The 19858-nt window shown below is 42.0% G+C and overlaps 1 protein-coding gene across 5 annotated transcripts in view; it reads left to right on the top strand.

Moving 5' to 3' along the window:
• Positions 1-18958, top strand: part of PECAM1 (platelet and endothelial cell adhesion molecule 1) — a 51561-nt gene extending 32603 nt beyond the window's left edge. For 3 of the 5 annotated variants that reach the window (XM_063120004.1, XM_063120005.1, XM_063120002.1), the window contains 3 exons: positions 619-713; positions 8987-9009; positions 18315-18958. In XM_063120004.1, the coding sequence (XP_062976074.1) occupies positions 619-713; positions 8987-9009; positions 18315-18321 (125 nt within the window). In that variant the 3' untranslated portion in view covers positions 18322-18958. The remainder of the gene's footprint in view (positions 1-618; positions 714-8986; positions 9010-18314) is intronic. The other 2 variants (XM_063120006.1, XM_063120003.1) reach the window with 1 other exon arrangement.
• Positions 18959-19858: the final 900 nt, after the last annotated feature.

Raw genomic sequence — 19858 nt, 5'->3', positions numbered from 1 at the left:
AATTTTGAAGCAGAAGTCCTGCTGGTGTAGAGAAGCCCCCAGTGTATGAAAATAACATATATTTTTATTTGTCAACTACTTTATTTGTCAACATCTCTTTATAACATTTCTAACAGGGCTTCTCCTCAAGATCTCTCTCTCTCTCTCTCTCTCTCTCACACACACACACACACACTTTCCTCTCCACACATCCAAGCCACAAAAGCGGGCAACTTGTGGCCTTCCAGATGTTTTGTCCTTGTCAGCCCTAGTCAGCATAGTCTCTGGTGAGGAATAATGGGAGTTGCCTACTCCTACATTAGGGGCTATTTTTAGAGATGCTTACAGCATATACTAACTTTAGGTTATATACAGCCTTAAAAGGATGAGCTAAATAGTAGAAGCATTACTGAGGCATGCTTCAAGCACATTTTTTTTAAATCAGAAAGCTAAATTTCAGTTTAGTTATGGAGAAACATTATACAGATGGTAAAGACATTTTCCCAATTTGCAGGTATTGTTATTTATGTGCCTGTTTCTTCTGAAATGTCAGTGTAGTCTGTTGATTTAAAGAGAATTTCAAAATATACCCCTCCTGCCCCCTCAAAGTAATTGATTCCATACTAATATGTTTTCTAGCTCCTGTAACAAACAAGAATGAGACAGTTTATACTGAAATCAGAAAACCAATTAATGGTAAGGAAGGAAGTGAAAGCATCAAACACATAAAGGAGGTATCCATGGGGGATTTTTGTATCTAAATTCTGATTTGTTTTGTTTTTGAAGAAGAAAACATAAACAATGGTCATGTTCAGACAACACATTAGTCAACCATGTGTTAATAGTCAACTCCATGGTTGACTATTTGGGGGTGGGGTACTTGCCAGAGGGGGTACTCCCTCTGTCTACACAGTCCTTCCCCTTTGCATTCATCGCTCCACTTTGGGTAACATTTCTTACTCATGCTGGATTCCAACAAAAGGACTAACCCACCTTTCCCAACCTGGTGCCCTCTAGATGTCTTAGACTACAACCCCCATCATCCTCCATCCAGCATAACAGTGCTGGAAGATGTAGCCCAATGCATCTAGAGGGCACCAGGTTGGGGAAGATGAAAATGTTTGCTGTTTTGTGTGTGTGAAGAAGCAGCTATCTGAGCTGCAAAAGAACTAAAATTCTCACAAAGTTTTGAAGAACTAAACTTCAGATTTCAGAGATCTTATCTAATCCTTAGCAAGCAAGCACACCTCTCAATTTTTAGGTTTTAATATGTGGGAATGTAATCTCTAGCTGTATGATAATGACATAATTGACATTTCATCTGGATGTTTTGCATCGCATCTGGATCTTGAAATAAATTTTTGTGACTACTTTAAATAATATTGAATTGTTAGTGTAGCTCTACTGAAACTGCACTAACAAATTATTGATTTTTTTGTTTTTTGTAAGCCACTTTGATTTTATATATATATATATATATATATATATATATATATATATATATCCTAGAAGTACAGGAAATAAACAAAATAAATAATCACAAGATTTAAATTACCTTGATAAACATCTTTCTCTTTTGTTCCCCATTTAGTTGATGAAGAAAGAATTGCTCTATTTTCTGCAATAAATCTCCTTAAGAGAAGCTTATATTATAGAAACTTTTAGTAACTGAACTGCCTACTTTATCAGCTCCAATGTGTTTGAGAAGGGCATCGAGCATTCAAAATCCTTTTCAATCGATACTTTTTTTTTTGCAGGGCAGGAAGTCCAGTGAATGAGATTCGATTAAAAGTGTGGACTGGATTAGACTGACAATAAGCAGCCACCCCTTAATCTTGCATTCCACCTTCTCTTCTGCACATACTCGGCTGCAGCTTTAGTTATTTTTGGACATGTAATAACAGTGTATTGTTCTAATTGCGTCTGCGTTTCCTGAGTGATACACAGGAAAAGTGTTTCAAATAGATAAGCAGGCCATCACATAACAGCAAAGTCATTTTGGAGGCTTATTACATGACTTATTAAAACGTAACCATATTGACTTTGTTGATGGAGATGATTCTTGATAGCATTTATATCGAAGCATATACACCCAGCTGGCCGTGGAACCCATAAAGAAGAGGGATGCAACAAAAATGAAGGGCGGCCAAACCTCCTGGCTTTATGAGCCGGGTGCCTCACACTGCATCTGTAATAAAGTGCAGTCATGCTTTAGTGTAACTGAAAAACACAATCCAGAGCAGCAAAGTTGTGCAGATAGGATAGGAACAGTGTTGGTTCTTATGGGAGCACCCTGCACAGGGAACAAGTTTTGTTCCCACTCTCCAATTGTATGCCTTGATTCCCCCCCCCCCTCTACAAGTATGGCTGTCATGAATTCCTATGGAGAAAGGAGCTGCACCTGATGACAGTGGGCACCTTTACATTAAGGGGAAATTGTGTTGCTTACCCAGGGCGTTTGTGCTTCCTGCTTTTTAGCGCAATTGTTATGGGCTGCATTATACAGGCGAAGAGGGGCTATCATGTTGTTTGAATTGAATAATTCCCCTACATTCAGTTTCATTGAGACAGCATCATCTAGTGGTGGAAGATCCATGTTTTTCATGATGTTGCCACTTTAAAATTAGTTCTTTTCATAGTGGAATTTCCAAGGGATAGCGCTGGAGACATCCTGGTCGTTGACAATGACGAGTAAAAGACCCACAAACATTCATATGTGGCCTATCATGAGAGTGCAATAAATTGCTTGTTTAGAGAAGCCCCAAGGTGTGTGTGTGTGTGTGTGTGTGAGAGAGAGAGAGAGAGAGAGAGAGAGAAAGAAAGGTTGCATGTGTAGCCCTGACATTGAATGGTCCATCCATAAGCAACAGGAGACAATATCCCTCTTTCCCTTCTGAAGGCTGCTCCAGGGCTGTGGGAAATGGAACATCCCTCCCCCTCCATTCCTCATTGAACTTAGGAATCACTTCCTCCCATATATGAACTTCACTTGTTGATGGAGGGCAGGTGATATCTTTATTAATATTGGCATAACATATAAAACCCTGTCATATTTTGTAAAAATTATCCTTACATTGCTCGGACCTATTATGCGTAACTGCTTTTGTTCATTTTTCCATTAATGCAATGTGCCAGACTTTAAGCGCCATCCGACAAGTGTTTTATTGCACCCTCGTTACTGGGCACTCACAGAGTTTTCTCAGGTGCCTCACATGACGTTGTCTGCCTCCTGCATGCCTTCCGCCCCTTCTGGCCTTCCTTGCGTGACAAAAAAAACCCTCTTTAAGGCCGATGTTTTTTTAAACACGGAATTGCTGCTCTCTCCTGCTGTGTGCAGGAGAAGCAGTGCCATTAGAGCAGCAGACTCAATGGGCCTCGTGCTCGTTGTGTACTTCCTCTTCTTGAAAAGATGAAGTAACTGAGGAACGAAAACACAAAGGTTAACCCCTGGTGTGATGGAGCTTTTTGTCTCTCTGTATATTGATGGAGGCCTTTTAGTGAACACATCTAGACTCAGGTGTTCTGCTTCCACTGCTTTCCCCAGGCAGTATGGGGTATGGGAAACTGGCCCACTGTCCACACATTGCAACTTCAGGCAAAAGCCAGAACTCTGGGGCCACTGCTGCCTGTCTGCACTGGTCCAGATGGGCCTCCTTAAGGATTTGTTTCCTGCTGACGGGCAACTACAAATACCCTGGCATGGGTAAGCTAATAGCAATATCCAGAGATTGGTAGAACATTTCAACATACTGACCCTGTTTAAACAACATGCTATAATGAATTTGTTAGTCTTTAAGGCATGATAACAAGACACTTTGCTGCAACTGGGTAACATGGCAACTTCTAATTGTTCTAATCAAAACCTAATCTGCGGGTGCTTTCACTGGAAAAATGACTCAGTTGCTGGGAGGCAGTTTCAGTGTCGAGACAGGAAACGCTCAGGATCCCATTGCCACCCACAATATGCTGTGGAAAAACAAATATTATCAAGCGGAGAGAAGTATGAGAAAAATCCTTGCTGTGCTTCACACTTCATAATAAGTTATTAGAAGTGGTTTTGTGCCTCAGGAAATCTGCTTTACTCAGTTCCCTGCTTCCAGGGTGGTGACATTAAATCTCTAAAGTATCCTCTTCTTGCGTCGAGAGATCCTTTCTAATGAAGTGCCAGAGTAGGGTATCTCTCCTAGTTTGGAGTTTAATAAGGTTGTTGTTTTTAATGCAGCTTAGTTTGGACACATTGTACAAACCAGGAAGAATGGGTGGTCCATAAAAGCATGGAATACATTTTCACAAAAAGAGGTCCATGGTCAATACCTCATGCTTATTCTGTTCCCTTTTCCATATCGCCTCTTAGATTCAAAGTTTGCAAGAGCCTCTATGAGCATTACTACACGAGGCTTTTATTGTACACTTATGGTTGGTCGCTCACATCTTTTTGTGGGTCCTTTACTCAACGTCATCAATCTCCAGGGCCCCTCCTGTCTTTTCTGGCCATTATAGCAGGTTAAATGCAACAAGAGACTTCAAGGTGTGAGAAATGTCCAGTGAATTTCTGAAACTGCATTATATCACAGCACCATCTAGTGGCTGTATAATGAAACTTATAGAACTTGCCCAGAAAGAAAAAAACCACATGGAAAGGAGTCAATGTTGCAAACATACAAATAAGGTGGATAATATATACAACTCCTGCAAGGAAACTGGAAGCAGAAGCCCTGGTAAGGATGTGGGATTTTAGAAATGCTCTATATTTCTCATATGCTATTCCAAAGGTTATCTCATCTATAAATATATTTAGATTGCAGTTGCAAAATAATTGGACATTTTACTCCCCCCCCCCCCCATTGCAACTCCATACTATTCAGAATCTTTTGCCCAGATTTGTTATCTAAGTCTAAGGCCGTTGCTAGATGAGGAGTTAGCCCGGTCTCTCTCCTGTGCATCCAGATGACGCACAGGGAATCCCGGGGTCAGGCCGGGCTAAGTCCTCCCTTGAACCGGGATAAGCGGATCCGCTTATGGCCCGGCTTTTCTGCAGCCCTGGCCTGAGGCCAGGGCTGCGGAAGGTCTAGCAGGGTCTGTGGCTTTTCCCGGCTGCTCGCTTGCTCGCGAGTAGCTGGGAGAAGCCACGGACTGGCCACAGCATTCCATAGGAGCGCTGTGCCCATCGGGCCAGGGGGGGAATCACAGGGGCCCAGGGGAAAGAATGGACCCGGCAGGAGAGATGGGGGGGAAGAAGAACGGGGACAGCCATGGTGGACGGGGACAGGGGAAGATGAACGGGGACAGGGGACAGCCAAGGCGGACGGGGGGAAGAAGAACGGGGACGGGGGATGGGCATGGCAGACGGGGGGAAGAAGAACGGGGATGGGGACAGCCATGGCGGACAGGGGGGAGAAGAATGGGGATGGGGCACGGGCATGGCGGACGGGGGAAGAAGAATGGGGACGGGGGACAGGCATGGCGGATGGAGGGAGGACGGGCGAGCGAGCGGGCAGGGGGGGCATCAGACATCGTGTGTGTGGGGGGAAATCGGGGAGAGGGGAACTCTTTATTTTTTAAAAAAAAATAGCTTACCCTTTCCGTGGGTGCGGTCCTGCGCACATGGCCCTTTAAGACGCAAACAACTGGAGCACGCGACGGGGCTTTCCCTTGCCCCGTCGCGTGTTTACGGCTAGCTAGGGGCGACGGGGCGCACTAGCTGCAGCGCGGCCTCGCCCCGACTCCCGACTGGATTATCTGGTAGGTCTAGCAAGGCCCTAAGTCTTCTTTTTGTTAAGGTAAAAAAAAATGTTTTCCTCAGTTAGACACATGAGTGGAGCTCTCTTTGCACAATCAAACATCTCCCTTGCCCTCCTCCCTCCTGCACCCACTCCCATGTGTCCCCCCATCTGCTCCCATGTGTCCCCCCCAATCTGCTCCCATGTGTCCCCCCCAATCTGCTCCAGAGGGTTCTCCAACTATCTGTAAAAACACTTTATTGCTACTAAAAATTAACAGTGTCAAACATTTATGATGCTTTATTCATGTGAGTAACACTAATCCAATTGACCACCTTGTGTTGAACCATGACATGTTTCATGTCAGTTCCATTTATACACACACATGCTATGTAACTTTAACTTTTGGGGTATTTATTTATTTCACTTATATACCGCTCCCATAGCCGGGGCTCTCTGGGCGGTTTACAGGGTATTCACTTAAAAAAAAAAATCTGCCTTATGATCTCTGCTAAAAGATATAAATATTTTTAAATAAATGCAAATACAAATTTTATAAACCTGTTCTCTGAGAGCTGTTTGATTAAACTTTTCCAAACTTTCAGCAAGTGGGGCATGTAAAAAAAGAAACAGAAAAAAAGACTGCATTGAAATGCCTAGCACTATGTATAATCACCACATGTGTGGTGGTTATACGTTATTGCATGTACATGCAGCATGCACACAGCTGTTAAGCAGTTGCCAGTTGTTATAATTCACATATGCTGAAGTACACGTGGGTTGTCTTCTAATTCCTTGTGCTGAACTGCCTCCCATGTAGGAAGTGTGTAATGAGTAAAGCAGGCCTGCACTGACTTTTCACACCACAATTGAACCACATATGCCTCGTGAAGAAGGCACTTTTGCAAGTATATACTGGACGCATGTTAGGGAGTCGTATATTATCCACCTTGTATGTTTGCAATATATATCTCCTTTTTCAAAAGAGCCATGCTGGATCAGTCCAAGGGTCCATCTAGTCCAGTTAGGGAATCTGCCAAATAATTTGCAATGTCCTTGAAATAATAGTGACCGTGTAAAGTGTGTCTTTGTTTTCTTTTAAGCTAAATTTTGGAGGTTAAGCTGTATCACTTTATCAATGTCTGAAAAATCTAAAGGATACATTACAGATAAAAATCAGACTAGTCTTAGTCATAAAACATTTCTGGCCACCTAGACTTTTGATTTAGGGTGACAAAGACATGGGATATCCGTTGGTTTTCTCTAGTTTCCCCATTCCCTGGCTGGGGTATATTTAACAAACATCCGTTCAATTGAAGCTTTGTAAATATACAAAATTTATAATTTCCTCCTTCCTGATAGTACAATACCTAGCATACTACATGAGGCTTAATAATTTATTTCAGATTTAAAATGTCTTCTTTGATCTCACTGTTGGTGAAGCGAATTACTGTTTTGAATTATATCTACTTCAACAAGTGCAAATGCGGTGCATATTTTATCTTGATCCTGTCAGTCTAGAGAAAGGAGTTGAGTCAAATTCTCCACCTTTCCCCTTCTGCTAGCTTTACATGAAGAGACCAAAGCCTAGGACTGGAATCAGGGATCATGATCAATCTCTGACTCTTTGCTCTAACTTTAGGAAGTACTCCTGTGCCAAAGCAGACACATTAATTCTCCTACTTCAAGGTGTAGAGCAGAGCACTTATGTGCACAATAAGAAATTTGTGCAAGAGTTGTTGTGTGTTTCTCTCTTTTGACAGAGAGAGAGCTGCGGAGAGTATGAGGGTATATCTATAGTAAAAACCTGTATTAGCTATATAGTATTTATTCATTTAGAATTATAATTGTTTTAATTGAGTATATCAGCAGGATAAATGGGTAAAGTGAATACAAAAGAAAATAATGAGTCAGTATGAATTAATGATAAGGTCATGTCTGTCATGGCTTTCCTCAAATAACCCTGACAACTATGGTTTGATGAGGGTGATGAACATTGTGTTAGAGAATTTTAGATTTAAATACAGTTCCCTGGATTCCCTAGGGAAAGAGAGCTCCTTTCCCGCTGAACCAGTTTTGGATAGGTAGTGTTCATACACCCTGAAAAGTAGGAGGACCCTGCATGGTAAAGGGAATCCTTGGTTTTAGTGACTAGGGGCTCCTCTAAACGAGTGATTTATTGTATGCTCATGATTGGCCACTAATGGAAGTTTTCGGGTTCATTACATGATGTTGTGAATGACCAGGATGTCTCCCATGGTATCCCCTGGAAATCCCAGAATGAAAAGACCCACATTTAAAGTGGTAATAGCCAGGGGAAAAGTGGAATCTTCCATCACCAGATTGTGCTGTCTCAATGGTAGTGAAGGGATGGTAAGCATTCAATTCAAAGCACGTGTTCGCCCCTCTCCAGCTGTTTAATGCAGCCCATAACAATCACACCAAAGAATGGGAAAACAAAAGCCCCGAGTAAGCAACGTGATTTCCCTTAATGTAGAGATGCTCTAGGATGAAGCTGTTTAGCTTGGTCCTGCTTGCATCATCCAGGATGTCAGATTAGGTGCTGCAGTGTACACTTCTGCCTATTGCCTGGAGAGATTTCCATAGGTTTTGCATCTAGCAAATGCACCTGTCATAGAAATCTTACATGTCTGCTTTTGTCAGTCAGCTTCTCTCAAGTTTTCCCACTGTTATTAGTACTATCAAGATATAGCCAGGATCACTGTTGCTTACCAAAATAACACCTGTCCTTGGGGGAAAGAATCATATTACTTGCCCATTTCTTCTTCTGCTTCCTGTGCAAAAGCTACAAAGTGGGCAGGTATATGAAGCATTCTAATAGATTTGACATTTTAATCCTATGTACTTGAAAGTAAGTCCCACTTTGTTTACTGGGACAGATTCCTTGGGAGGTTTGCACAGGATTGCGGCAAAAATCATTCAAATTGTAACCTGAATCAGAAGTTTCCTAAATTATCCAAAAATTATTGTGCTGTGCTACCAAAAAAGAAATGCCATAGAGTTGTGAAAGCAATGAAGTCTTTGCTTCTCTTACATCTTAAAAATTAAATGGATTTTTATTTAAATCCTTTTATTTTATTTTATTTTATTTTATTTTATTTTATTAAATCCATTTAATTAAAAATTAAATGGATTTACCTTGACCTCTGAGTTAAATGTATTGCAAGTGTACCTGTGAAATCCTGAGAACATGTGAAGTAAAACATTTAAGTTACAATTTTAATGACTTCTGTGTTAGTTTCTAAACTGTATTTTCTAATTTTCAGATGCTGGGGAACACAGGCATTCTGTAAGTATGCATTTAATTTGAGCTGTAAAAATTGGGAGATAGGCTTAAGAAAATATTTTGGTTGTCAGAGCAGAAGCCAAAATACCTGTCTTTTATTATGAAATGCCTTCTGTAGCATGTTGCACTTCATTATGTATTTTTCGCAATGTATGGGTCAACTCTAATGTCACAATGGGACTTCACCTTGCTTTCTTCTTCACTGCAACCCCACTAATCAGGTTATAGAGCAGATTTGGGAAGTATGCTGTGGGCTGCAGAGTGGGAGGGGGAGAGAGCTTTTCTATACAAAGCATTTATTCTGTGTTCTGTGTTCATGATTCCTCACTCACTGTAGTTCCTGGGTGCTTTAGATGACAACGCCATCCTCCTGACTTAACCCAAACGACACAGATGCACGGGGGTCTGTTTACAAGCACGTCTAGCACGGGGAAATCAGAACATTTTTCTTGACAGTATTAGTCATGCATGGCTTTAAAACAGCTTTAGAAATCCTTAAATTATTGCTCGATTGCAGTATGGAATCCATCATGGCTTCCAGCAGCAACTGTGTGTTCAATAGGCCTGAAAATCTGCAACAGCAGAAACAATGTATTGAGATGGATCTTTTGGCTTTCCCCTACCCCACCTGGTGTGTCATCCCTGTGCCAGTTATGAATATAAAAACAGCCCAGGGGGAAATCAGCACATTGCAGTGCCCATACCATGACCTGCCTATTGTGTGCCTTTTTTTGACATGCCATGACAAATGCTCCAAGTGTGCTCTTTGCTGTGGCAGGCTGCGATGCATCCATGTAAATAGCTAACCTTTTGGCATTGTCAGGAGGGAGGATAAGCAAGGAGGTGTCTAGAGCAAACTCCACAGATATTAAAAGTTGTATTTTGTGCCTGGTAGCACTTGCACATAACTGGCTAGCCATAGGATGTATCCTGCCACATGTAGCATTTTCAAATGTTTTCCTTTTGCCTATGATATGCCCAGTAGTCATGTGAATAGACATGATAGAGGTGTACAAAATGATGCATGGTATGGAGAATGTGGATAGGGAGACATTTTTCTCCCTCTCTCAAAATTCTAGAACCCGGGGTCATCCCATGAAGCTGATTGGTGGGAGAACCAGGACAAATAAAAGGAAGTACTTCTTCACACAGCGCACAGTTAAATTATGGAACTCACTACTACAAGATGTAGTGATGGCCACCAATTTGGATGGCTTTAAAAGGGGGTTGGATAAATTCCTGGAGGCAAAGGCTATCAATGGCTACTAGCCCTGATGGTTGTATGCTATCTCCAGTATTCGAGGCAGTAAGCCTGTGTGCACTAGTTGCTGGGGAACATGGGTGGGAGGGTGCTGTTGTACCATGTCCTGCTTTGTTGGTCCCTGGCCGTCGGCTGGTTGGCCACTGTGTGAACAGAGTGCTGGACTAGATTTATTTATTTCTTTAAAACATTTGTATCCCGCCCTATATCATTAAGATCTCAGGGCGGCGTACAGATAAAAGCATACAGTATAAAACAATAAATAAGCACAGTTAAAAACAAATTAAACCATGGACCCATAGATGGACCCTTGGTCACATCCAGCATGGCACTTACGTTTTTAGGTTCTTATGAATAAGCTCTGACTTTTGAGCTTTTATTTTCAACAAAGAGAAATACGAGGAATACGTGTATAAGTAAGTGATCACACAGTAGCATCGTTTGCAACCACCGGTAACATAAAATGCTTGCACGCATACACAGACAAGCCGTTCTTGTTAGTCAGTCAACATTCATATCCTCATGGGTCTAGCAAGAAACTCTTTGTATTGTTTACATCCGATTGGCACAGACCGAAGGTCACCAAGTCTGTTAGAATAAACAGACCTCCCTTAATGGACGAGCAGTAGTTACCTCATCACTGTTCATTTTAGATTAGCATGTGTGTCTATGTTGCCTTGGGTCCGACTGTGTAGTTCACTCTTAGAAAGACTGATCACCCCAAAACCAGCCCAAATAAAGGCATTTTACAAATTTTGAAAAGATGCTCAGATTTAGGCTTTGGCTGGTTTCCAAAGGGGAAGGAGTTCAACAGCAATGGGAAAGCCACCAAGAACAGAGCCAGTTCCAGGTTTCTCTGGGCCTTTGGCCAAGGCGGCTTCCTAAACTGTCTTGGGGGAGGCAGCACCATGGCTAGTTATGGGTTTGTTGGCGTGTGTGTTTGCATGTGTATGCAATAATTGCATCTTCACACCAGCTTCTTATTGTGTGGAAGAAGATCATTTCTTAATGCTTACCTTTCCTCTGGCAATAGTTCTGCAGTGCTCTGAATTTCTAACCTTTCCCTCTCTCTTTGCTTCCCAGTGCTGTTCCAGTAATATAAAAGAGCAAAGTAACCTCTTTTTTCTAAAGCATTACTCTAAAGCAACTTTTTGGCCAGTGTTTGTGTGAGCGATGCATAAATGAACAGGAGTGACTGATCTTTGCTCTCTAAAGAACCTAAGGCTTAGGAGAACTATTCTATTCATTCTTTCCTCCTTTAGAAAAAATATTTCTCAGCGGGATAAAAAAAAAGACTCAACCAAATACTTCCACGTTTGCACTAGCTTCCTATGGCTTCTCATGCATAACTCAACATTCTGTTTAAATTAAAACTCCCTAAACGACTCACATCTTATATATCTAAGAGTGGGTTAGAAATGGATGGTGCAAGATCCCTTTTTCTTTGTGTGTGTGACAACACCCTATTTGAAAGGACAGATGGGAGAGGAGATGCTTTTAGGGGAGGGGACCTGGCTCAGTGGTAGAGCACATGCAGAAGGTCCCAGTTTCTATCCCCAGCATCTCCAGGTAGGGCTGTGAAACTCCTGCCTGAAACCCTGGGGAGCTATTGCTGCCAGTCAGTGTCGGCGATATTGTGGTAGATGGCCCAATAGTCTCAGTCTAAGCAGCTTCCTATGTTCCTAGGTAGCATGCTTCTGGAGTCAAGTTTTTATGTGGCTGTAATTAGATGTTTTTGTGCATGTGTGTGTGGGCTGGATGTTGCCCCCACACAGAGAGAAATATGAAGAAAGATCTAGTAAATCTAATAAATGTACCCCATACTTGGGAATGACTCTCTAATCTCTGGTATATATCCTGTTTGTGCATTTATATCTGTGAAAACATGCCCAACACTGATGATTTTCAGAACTTTTAGAAGTATGGTAGAAAAAACAGAGAAACCAGATGTCCACAATATTCTTTGAGAATAGGATACAAAGCCATGAGAGGAAATTACAAGAGGCTAGATCTATTTGCAGAAAGGACAGAGATCCAGTGGAGGCTTCCACTGGAGGAAAAAGAACAGATGGTTTTTTTCCAGTTCCCCATTTCCCCTCCAGCTCCCTGTATCACCCCACACACACACACCAACATACATGCACAATGTTGCAGAAGTTGTTCCAACGCTCCAGAACACCTTTTTATGGAGAGGAGCAATCTGCAAAAATGTTTCCCTTCCCACCTCTAACAGAGGTGTCCTGTGAACTCTGAATCAAGCCAAGATATATTTAGGTTGATCATTACGAGTATTTCTAGAAGTACAAGTTGAACCATGGTGGAGTGAACTTTTGAGGAAGTTTTTAGAATCTACTTTCCGGAAGGCTTTAAACAGAAACATGGACAGGTGCTCGTCTAAAGTATTTTGCCTCAAGACACGAACCAGGAGCAGTGGTTTCTTCCACATTTAAGGATTCCATGATTGGTTCATAGAAAGCTCATATAACACCTGTACCAGGTCTTCCCAAATTCTATTGGGAATCTTTGTCAAAGAGATGAGGCTGTTGTTCACCTCTAGTTAAGTAAATGTCTTCATTCCCTAGGGCATTAAGGCACCATTACCAAAACGAAATCACAGGGATGGGGAGACATCTATGTTTCTCTGGACACAGAAAATGGATCATCACACTCTTTAGAGCAAATGCAATCTGCACATTTCTTTTGAAATACTGACTGATGACAAAAGGGGGTACATTGCCAATAAGTTTATATAATACATATTTATTATTTACAATCATCACCATAAGAATTTGGTGCCATTATAAACTTGTACCTAGTATTTGGTCAGATTCTAAAAAAAATAATAAAAGGATGGTTTTTCTTTTTAAACACACTGCAGAGTATGACTGAATCAAATTTAAACATTTTAAATGTTGCAATCCTAAGTATACATGAATTTAAGTGAGTCCAAATGAATTCCGATATACTTACTTCTGAGTAAGCATGTTTAGGATTGGGCTACAAAGGACTTTTGGATTCAGTGGAAAGCTTAAGCACATGCTTAGCTCTCTTCCATTGAATTCAGAGAAACTTATACAGGTTTAACTTTGGCTTGGCCAATAGGGTTGATAGGAGGGCCATCTATACGATGACGCTTTGCCTACTCATTTCTCCCAAACCTCGCAGCAGCAATAGGCAGGAGTGAGCACAGGCTATCCAGGCAGGAAAAACTGCAGCGCCATTGTCAGTTTGTGGGAATGGGCAGTAAATATTGGGGCACCAAAAACCACGTAAACCTTTTTTATTGTTGTGGTTTTCTAGTAACTGCGCACAACTTTGAAAGCCTGTAGCAGCACAGATGCGCTTCTACAGTTCATTGAATTTATGCAATATTCATCAGAACTGCCCTTATTTTCATTCCCCATACTTTAATATTGTCATGGTGGCCATTACTAGGCTTTTTAAGCCTGCCCCCCGCCCTACATTCCCACATCTACTCTGCATTGGGATCCGCCCCTAACTACCATAGTGTCCATAGTGTCATCGGAGCAAATTAAAAAGTTGCGGTGAAACAACACATTGGAAACACATTTTCACCGGGAATAGCACAATGTAGCTGCGAGTTGGTGGCTGCATCATATAAACAAAGAGGCATAACTGTGCAGCCACGAAAGGTTATATAGAGTGTATAGACAAGCCCATATTCAAAACCAGAGAACCATTATATATACCTTTAACTCATCTGATGCAACAAAAAATTAGGCAGCCCCAGGTCCTCCTGCCTGTTCTCCCCATCCTCCTCCCCTGCTTGCTGTGTGGCCTACCTGGACCCAGATCAATTATAGCAAGTTGCAGAGGAGGATGGACCATGGGTCAGGGAGGGAAGAGGCAGGAGATGCTACAGCTGTCTTCTCATTTGCTACCTTGGGAGATTTAAAGGCACATGAATGTTCTCAGGCTTTGAATCTGGCAACCCAATGGGTCATGCCCTTGCTGTATCTTCACCTCCTGTTTTCAGAAACATAAGGGTTTCTTTTGGCAAGGGCTTTCCCACAATAAACAAGTGCTGTAACCTCAATCTATTTCATTCAAGGGGTGGGGAGGAGGGGAACAAACAGCACTTCTCACAAGCAAGGAGTTCATGGCTGATTCTCTGAGGTGGATAGATACACACAATTCTTTCACCACATCCTCACAGGCAAAATGTACTGTAGAGAACCATGGTTGCCTCCAGGTCCCTATGGCATGCGCGACCGTTTGCCCTTCTGTGGGGTACAATTTTGTACGCACAAAACCTGTAACTTGTACAGGCTTAAACTATTGTATGGGAAGAGGCCCCAAAAGGGACTCAAATCACAAGAACTATCAAGGTAGTTCTCAATATACCAGTTGAATGTGAATTTATTTGTACTACTTCAAATTGAATAAAACTGCTTTAAATTAAAATGGGATCGATTCCTATTTAGGTTTAAATTTATTTTAAAAAGAAGGAGAGCATTCTAAGCTCTTCTGATCTAAACGTATTGGAACTGCAAAGGTATATGGGAATACTTTAATATATATCATCCAATCCCATAGACGTAATGTTTGAACTCTGGGGCCTGCCTCTTCTAATTATCTGATTCAGAATGCTGGACATCTTGACTGTCATATGTGGAATTTGTTTGAAAATGCTCTCACTAGGCTCCTTACCCCTTGCTGAATTCTACCTCAAGCTGGTTTTGAAAGCATCATGGGCAAAACGTGAATTACTCAGAGAGGAACTGGGTGGGGGTTTCCTTCCTGAAATCAGAACTGGCAATCTTTCTGTGCTATTTAATAGCTACCACCAGTTTCTGAAAACATATTAAAAGGAAATATCTTAACAATGAGACAACCACTTCGCCAAATACTAATTTGGTATTGTGTTTTATTTGCTTCAGCAGTCCAGCTTGACTTCATCTGCTACCCCCCCCCCCCTTCAACCCTTTCCCCTTCATCATCTTGACTTGCTTGTTTGCTTTATTTGGACTGATGCAAAAGGTAGTCTCATAGTCTTGAGTCGATGAACAGTATATCTTAAGTGGCAAATTAGTAAAAATGTACAGGATGCCATCTTGGAGGGTAACACCTACTATTCGACATTTTGAACAACTGTGCCCACTTTGAACATCTGCTTTCATTCTGGTCAAACAAACACAAAAAGTTCTGAGAGACTTCTGAATCAATTCAGCTATATCTCAAAAGGAGATGTGAATGTTTTTCCTCAGTGCCCAGTAATGCACTGTTTATGATGGGACAGGAAATTCAAGTTAATAAGGCATCCATTTTAAATGACAAAGAAAAAGTTACGGTGCAAGACAGTTCGTAAATGCGTGAATTCATACAACTGAAAATATGTGTACACTTGGTATATCTTTTGTATGGAAATTTTCAGTCAGTCCTGACCTTACTTCCAAGTAAAGGACTAATATTCATATGACCATTGGGTACCTGCTTCCTGTGATGAAAAGTAATTGAAAATGCCATGTGTGGTAGCTTGTGTGGTGGGGAATGATGTTGTTCAATTCATACTGAAAATTTATCCCAGCCTATTGATAGGGCGGCACGCAGGTAGCTCACCGGGACATGGAACTCACTATAGAGATGTGTTCCCATGGTCTTCCTGTATCTAGATGGTTATATGATTTGGCTCTAAATATCTTTGAATCTCAGGAGTCTGAAAGCCCTGTCGTGGGTGTGTGGTGGCACTGCATCGGTTACACAATGCACCAGCCACCTCTCGGCCATTGCAGGGCTTTCCCGCAAAGTTGCAACTTAAAAAAATCAGGAACTTGCCCTGACTCCCCCCCGCCCCAGAGCAAGGCAAGTACAGCGCATCCGCCCCCTATCCTCACTCTAAAGTCATGTCGGAGGTGTTCCCTGGGCTGATGCCATCCCTTGATTGGTTGCTGTCCATCTGGGCAGAGGGCAGGGGGCATGCCAATGGCTGCTAGAAACCCTATGCCCTACGTCTGCATCAGGATTAGCCGCAACCACCCTGCTGCAAAGAAAGCGTGGGTTTTGCTGAAGGCATATAGGCAGGGCCTCAGACGGAGGCAAAAAAGAGGCCAACCACTTCAGTCATTTAATATCCGAAGAGTCGCCCTTCACTGAGGTAATGTCATTTCTTCATTATTTATACAGCTATTTTAATGTGCAGTGTGCTATGTCTGCAGTAACTCCTGCATACAAGACATAGCTTTCCTCCTCAGAAAATACTTTGTCCTCTTAAATATTTTTTTTTCTAGTGCCTCCATTGATTCAGCCATTTTAATCACATTTAAAGATCATATCATATTGTAGGGTGACCAACTGTCAGGATTTCCCCGGATTTGTCCTGGTTTTTGTTCTTTTCACGGTGTCAGGGGGGATTTTCTATAATTTTCAACAATGTCCTGGAATGACACACCTTCCCCTTTAAGGCTGCCATTAGCATGGCAGGAGGGAATGACATGCTTTCTTGAGGCACATCATTCCCCCACCCCGAGCTCCAATTGAGGTCTTAAAGGGGAAAGTGGGTCATTCGTGGACATTATAGAAAAGGCCCCAATTGGAGTGGATGGTGGTGGTGCAGAATGAAATCCTTTCCCCTCCTCCAGTCCAATCAGGTTCTTTAAGGTGGCGGGGGAATAACGTACTTTCTGCAGGACTCAGAAAGCTGCTTCCCTACACACACACTAGGTGTCCTCTTTTTTGGTTTCCCAAATATGGTCACCCTGTCATATTGAAAATCTCCTCCGTCAATACTGAACCAAAGCATGGCTGTTTTAACAAAGGAAATCTTGCTTCTAGAAAGGGCAGAGCTTTTGTCCCTCTTTCTCTTAAAGGACTTGGCATCCTCTTGATAACTGCCAAAGTGCAATAGCAAAGTTATCCTTTAGCATACTCCCAAGACTGGACTTGGCTATTGGTATGTGCCTCCAGGCAACTCCACCCCTTTTACACAGGTTTTTGATCCTATAACTTTGGGGAGATTGCCTCTTGTTCATCTGGAGCTTTTAAAAGGATAGGAGACCTTTCTTGATACAGGGAGATGCTTCCCTGGTTTGTAATGCATTGATTTGGTAGCCGCTGCTTCATTCAAGATCATGCTCTGGCCTTCCTTCTTCTCACATCAGTCCGTTGGTTTCTGTTCACCACTCTGCCGCAAAGATCATCTTCTTGGCTCGCCGCTTGACCATGTTACTCCGCTACTGAAATCTCTTCATTGGCTTCCAATTCACTTCAGAATCCAATATAAACTTCTCCTGTTAACCTTCAAAGCTTTTCACGGTCTAGCTCCTTCCTATCTCTCCTCTCTCATCTCACACTATTGCCCCGCTCGTGCTCTTCGCTCCTCTGATGCCATGTTTCTCGCCTGCCCAAGGGCCTCTACTTCCCTTGCTCGGCTCCGTCCATTTTCTTCTGCTGCCCCTTACGCCTGGAACGCTCTTCCAGAACATTTGAGAACTACAAGTTCAATCGCAGCTTTTAAAGCTCAACTAAAAACTTTTATTTTTCCTAAAGCTTTTAAAACTTGATGTTGTGCAGACTTTATACTGTTAGTTTTACCCTACCCTGTGCCTGCTTACCCTACCCTGTGCCTGTTGGCATTCTCTTCCCCTCCTTATTGTTTTACTATGATTTTATTAGATTGTAAACCTATGCGGCAGAGTCTTGCTATTTACTGTTTTACTCTGTACAGCACCATGTACATTGATGGTGCTATATAAATAAATAAATAAATAAATAAATAATAATGCTTGGAATTGTCCTAGTGAGCTATCAACTGGTATCTTTAATTCTAAGCTCCCTGTTTTGTAAGTGAAAGTCCATAAAATGGAGTTGAAATTATAGTACATAGGAAAGTAGTAGGAATGGAACAGCATGTATTGCCAAACATTTAAACATTAGCATTGCATTTTTAATTTTTAAAAATTACATTTACTGGTTTTAAAGGAAAAGGATTCAAAACTCAGAGGAAAGTTGCATTTTTGTGTGATATTTTTGTAAGCTTGAGAGGGTTGTAAGATCAGTTCTTATAATGTTGTAATCCTGTTGTTTGTAGAGAATAGAAGACTTGCCTGATGGGACTTAGAAAAGTAGACAACAATCATCACTGAAAACAAGATGGAGGATGTTCCACCAGTTCTGCAGCATTTCGGTGCCTTCAGAAGTCACATTTTGCTTGAGCTGTTGGTAACCCCTGTGGGGTGAACCTAGCATCTATACAGTATCACTGCTGTTCTGCCATTGCCACAATTTAACATAGTGATGTACACGCTCCAAATTTTTGTTCTATATTTTCTTTAATGACACTCTAAGCAACAAAAGTGTGTACATATGATGAATATTTGCCACTTTCCTTGTTTTTAATCCTCCAAGCAATTATGGAGAGAGAGGATAGGCCTGCCAAAACGTGAAGCAACATTTAGTCACTTCCCTATGATCCCCAAGGACTGTGTAAAGCATTATGTGTGGGTAGAAATGTTTCTGGTAGGAAAACATCAGAGTTGTTTATTCAGGAGTGCTTTACAAATTACGTCTGAAGTAGCGTTAACATCTACATTTCATGTCATTTTTGCATAGTTCATGGAATGCTTTGTGCTACTTGGCTGTGGTGGGTGGATAAAAAAATGTTTATTAATATGCTCATCTTCTGCCTCCAGTGTTCACTTTCTTATGGTGCACAATAAAGATGTCCTTAAAGGAGTTGCTGTTTTTTAAAGCTGCAATTATAAAACAACAGCTATTAATTAACTGTTCTGACTAAATTATTGCTCTTGTGTTTCATCCTACTTTGCCCACCTGAGGGTTGCCTTAACAGCGCCGGGTTGCTGCTGTTTTCTGGAAAACCCTGCACTTGCACTGCTGCAGGATGGCGGCCGCTAATTTATTTGTTTTATTTATTACATTTATATTCCGCCTTTTTTCCTCCAAGGAACCCAAGGCGCCCTACATAATCCTCCTCATCCTCTCCATTTTATCCTCACAACAACAACCTGTGAGGTAGGTTGGGCTGAGAGTCTGTGACTGGCCCAAAGTCAACCAGTGGGTTTCCATGGCCGAGTGGGGACTAGAACCTGGATCTCCTGACTCTCAGTTCAACACTTTAGCCGCTTCACCACACTGGCCTAATCCCAACACAGGAGGCAGCATGGGCTTTCTGGTGGTCTTTGGCTCTCCAGGCCCACCCCCTGCCCTGGCTTCTGGCAACCAATTAGGGGTTGCCATCCGCCCAGGAACACTTCTGCCTTGACGTCATAGCAAGATCACATAGGGGAAGGGCCATAGTCAACTTGCTCCAGCTTTAAAAGTTGGGGTAAGTCCCGACTTTTTAAATTCAAAGCTCTGCGAATCGGCAGCTGCATTGTATATCTGATGCTGCAGCACCACACAGCTCCTGCAGGGCTTTTAAAATGTATATACAGCTCCCTGGGCATGTTCCTGACCCACTAAAGGCAAAAACCCCCAACAACAACGTTCTGAAAATATCTTTTACACTTGAATATCTGTTCAATGATTCTGACCTTTGTAAAGTGCAATGTCAGTGCAACCATGAGCTTTGCTTGTTCTTTATCAAATAACTTCTTGCATCAATGGTTCTTTATC

Source organism: Elgaria multicarinata, chromosome 3 (assembly GCF_023053635.1).
Source record: "Elgaria multicarinata webbii isolate HBS135686 ecotype San Diego chromosome 3, rElgMul1.1.pri, whole genome shotgun sequence".
NCBI classification, from domain to species: domain Eukaryota; kingdom Metazoa; phylum Chordata; class Lepidosauria; order Squamata; family Anguidae; genus Elgaria; species Elgaria multicarinata.
The sequence above is the reverse complement of the archived record's forward strand: the minus strand, read 5'-3'. Positions and strand labels throughout refer to the sequence as shown.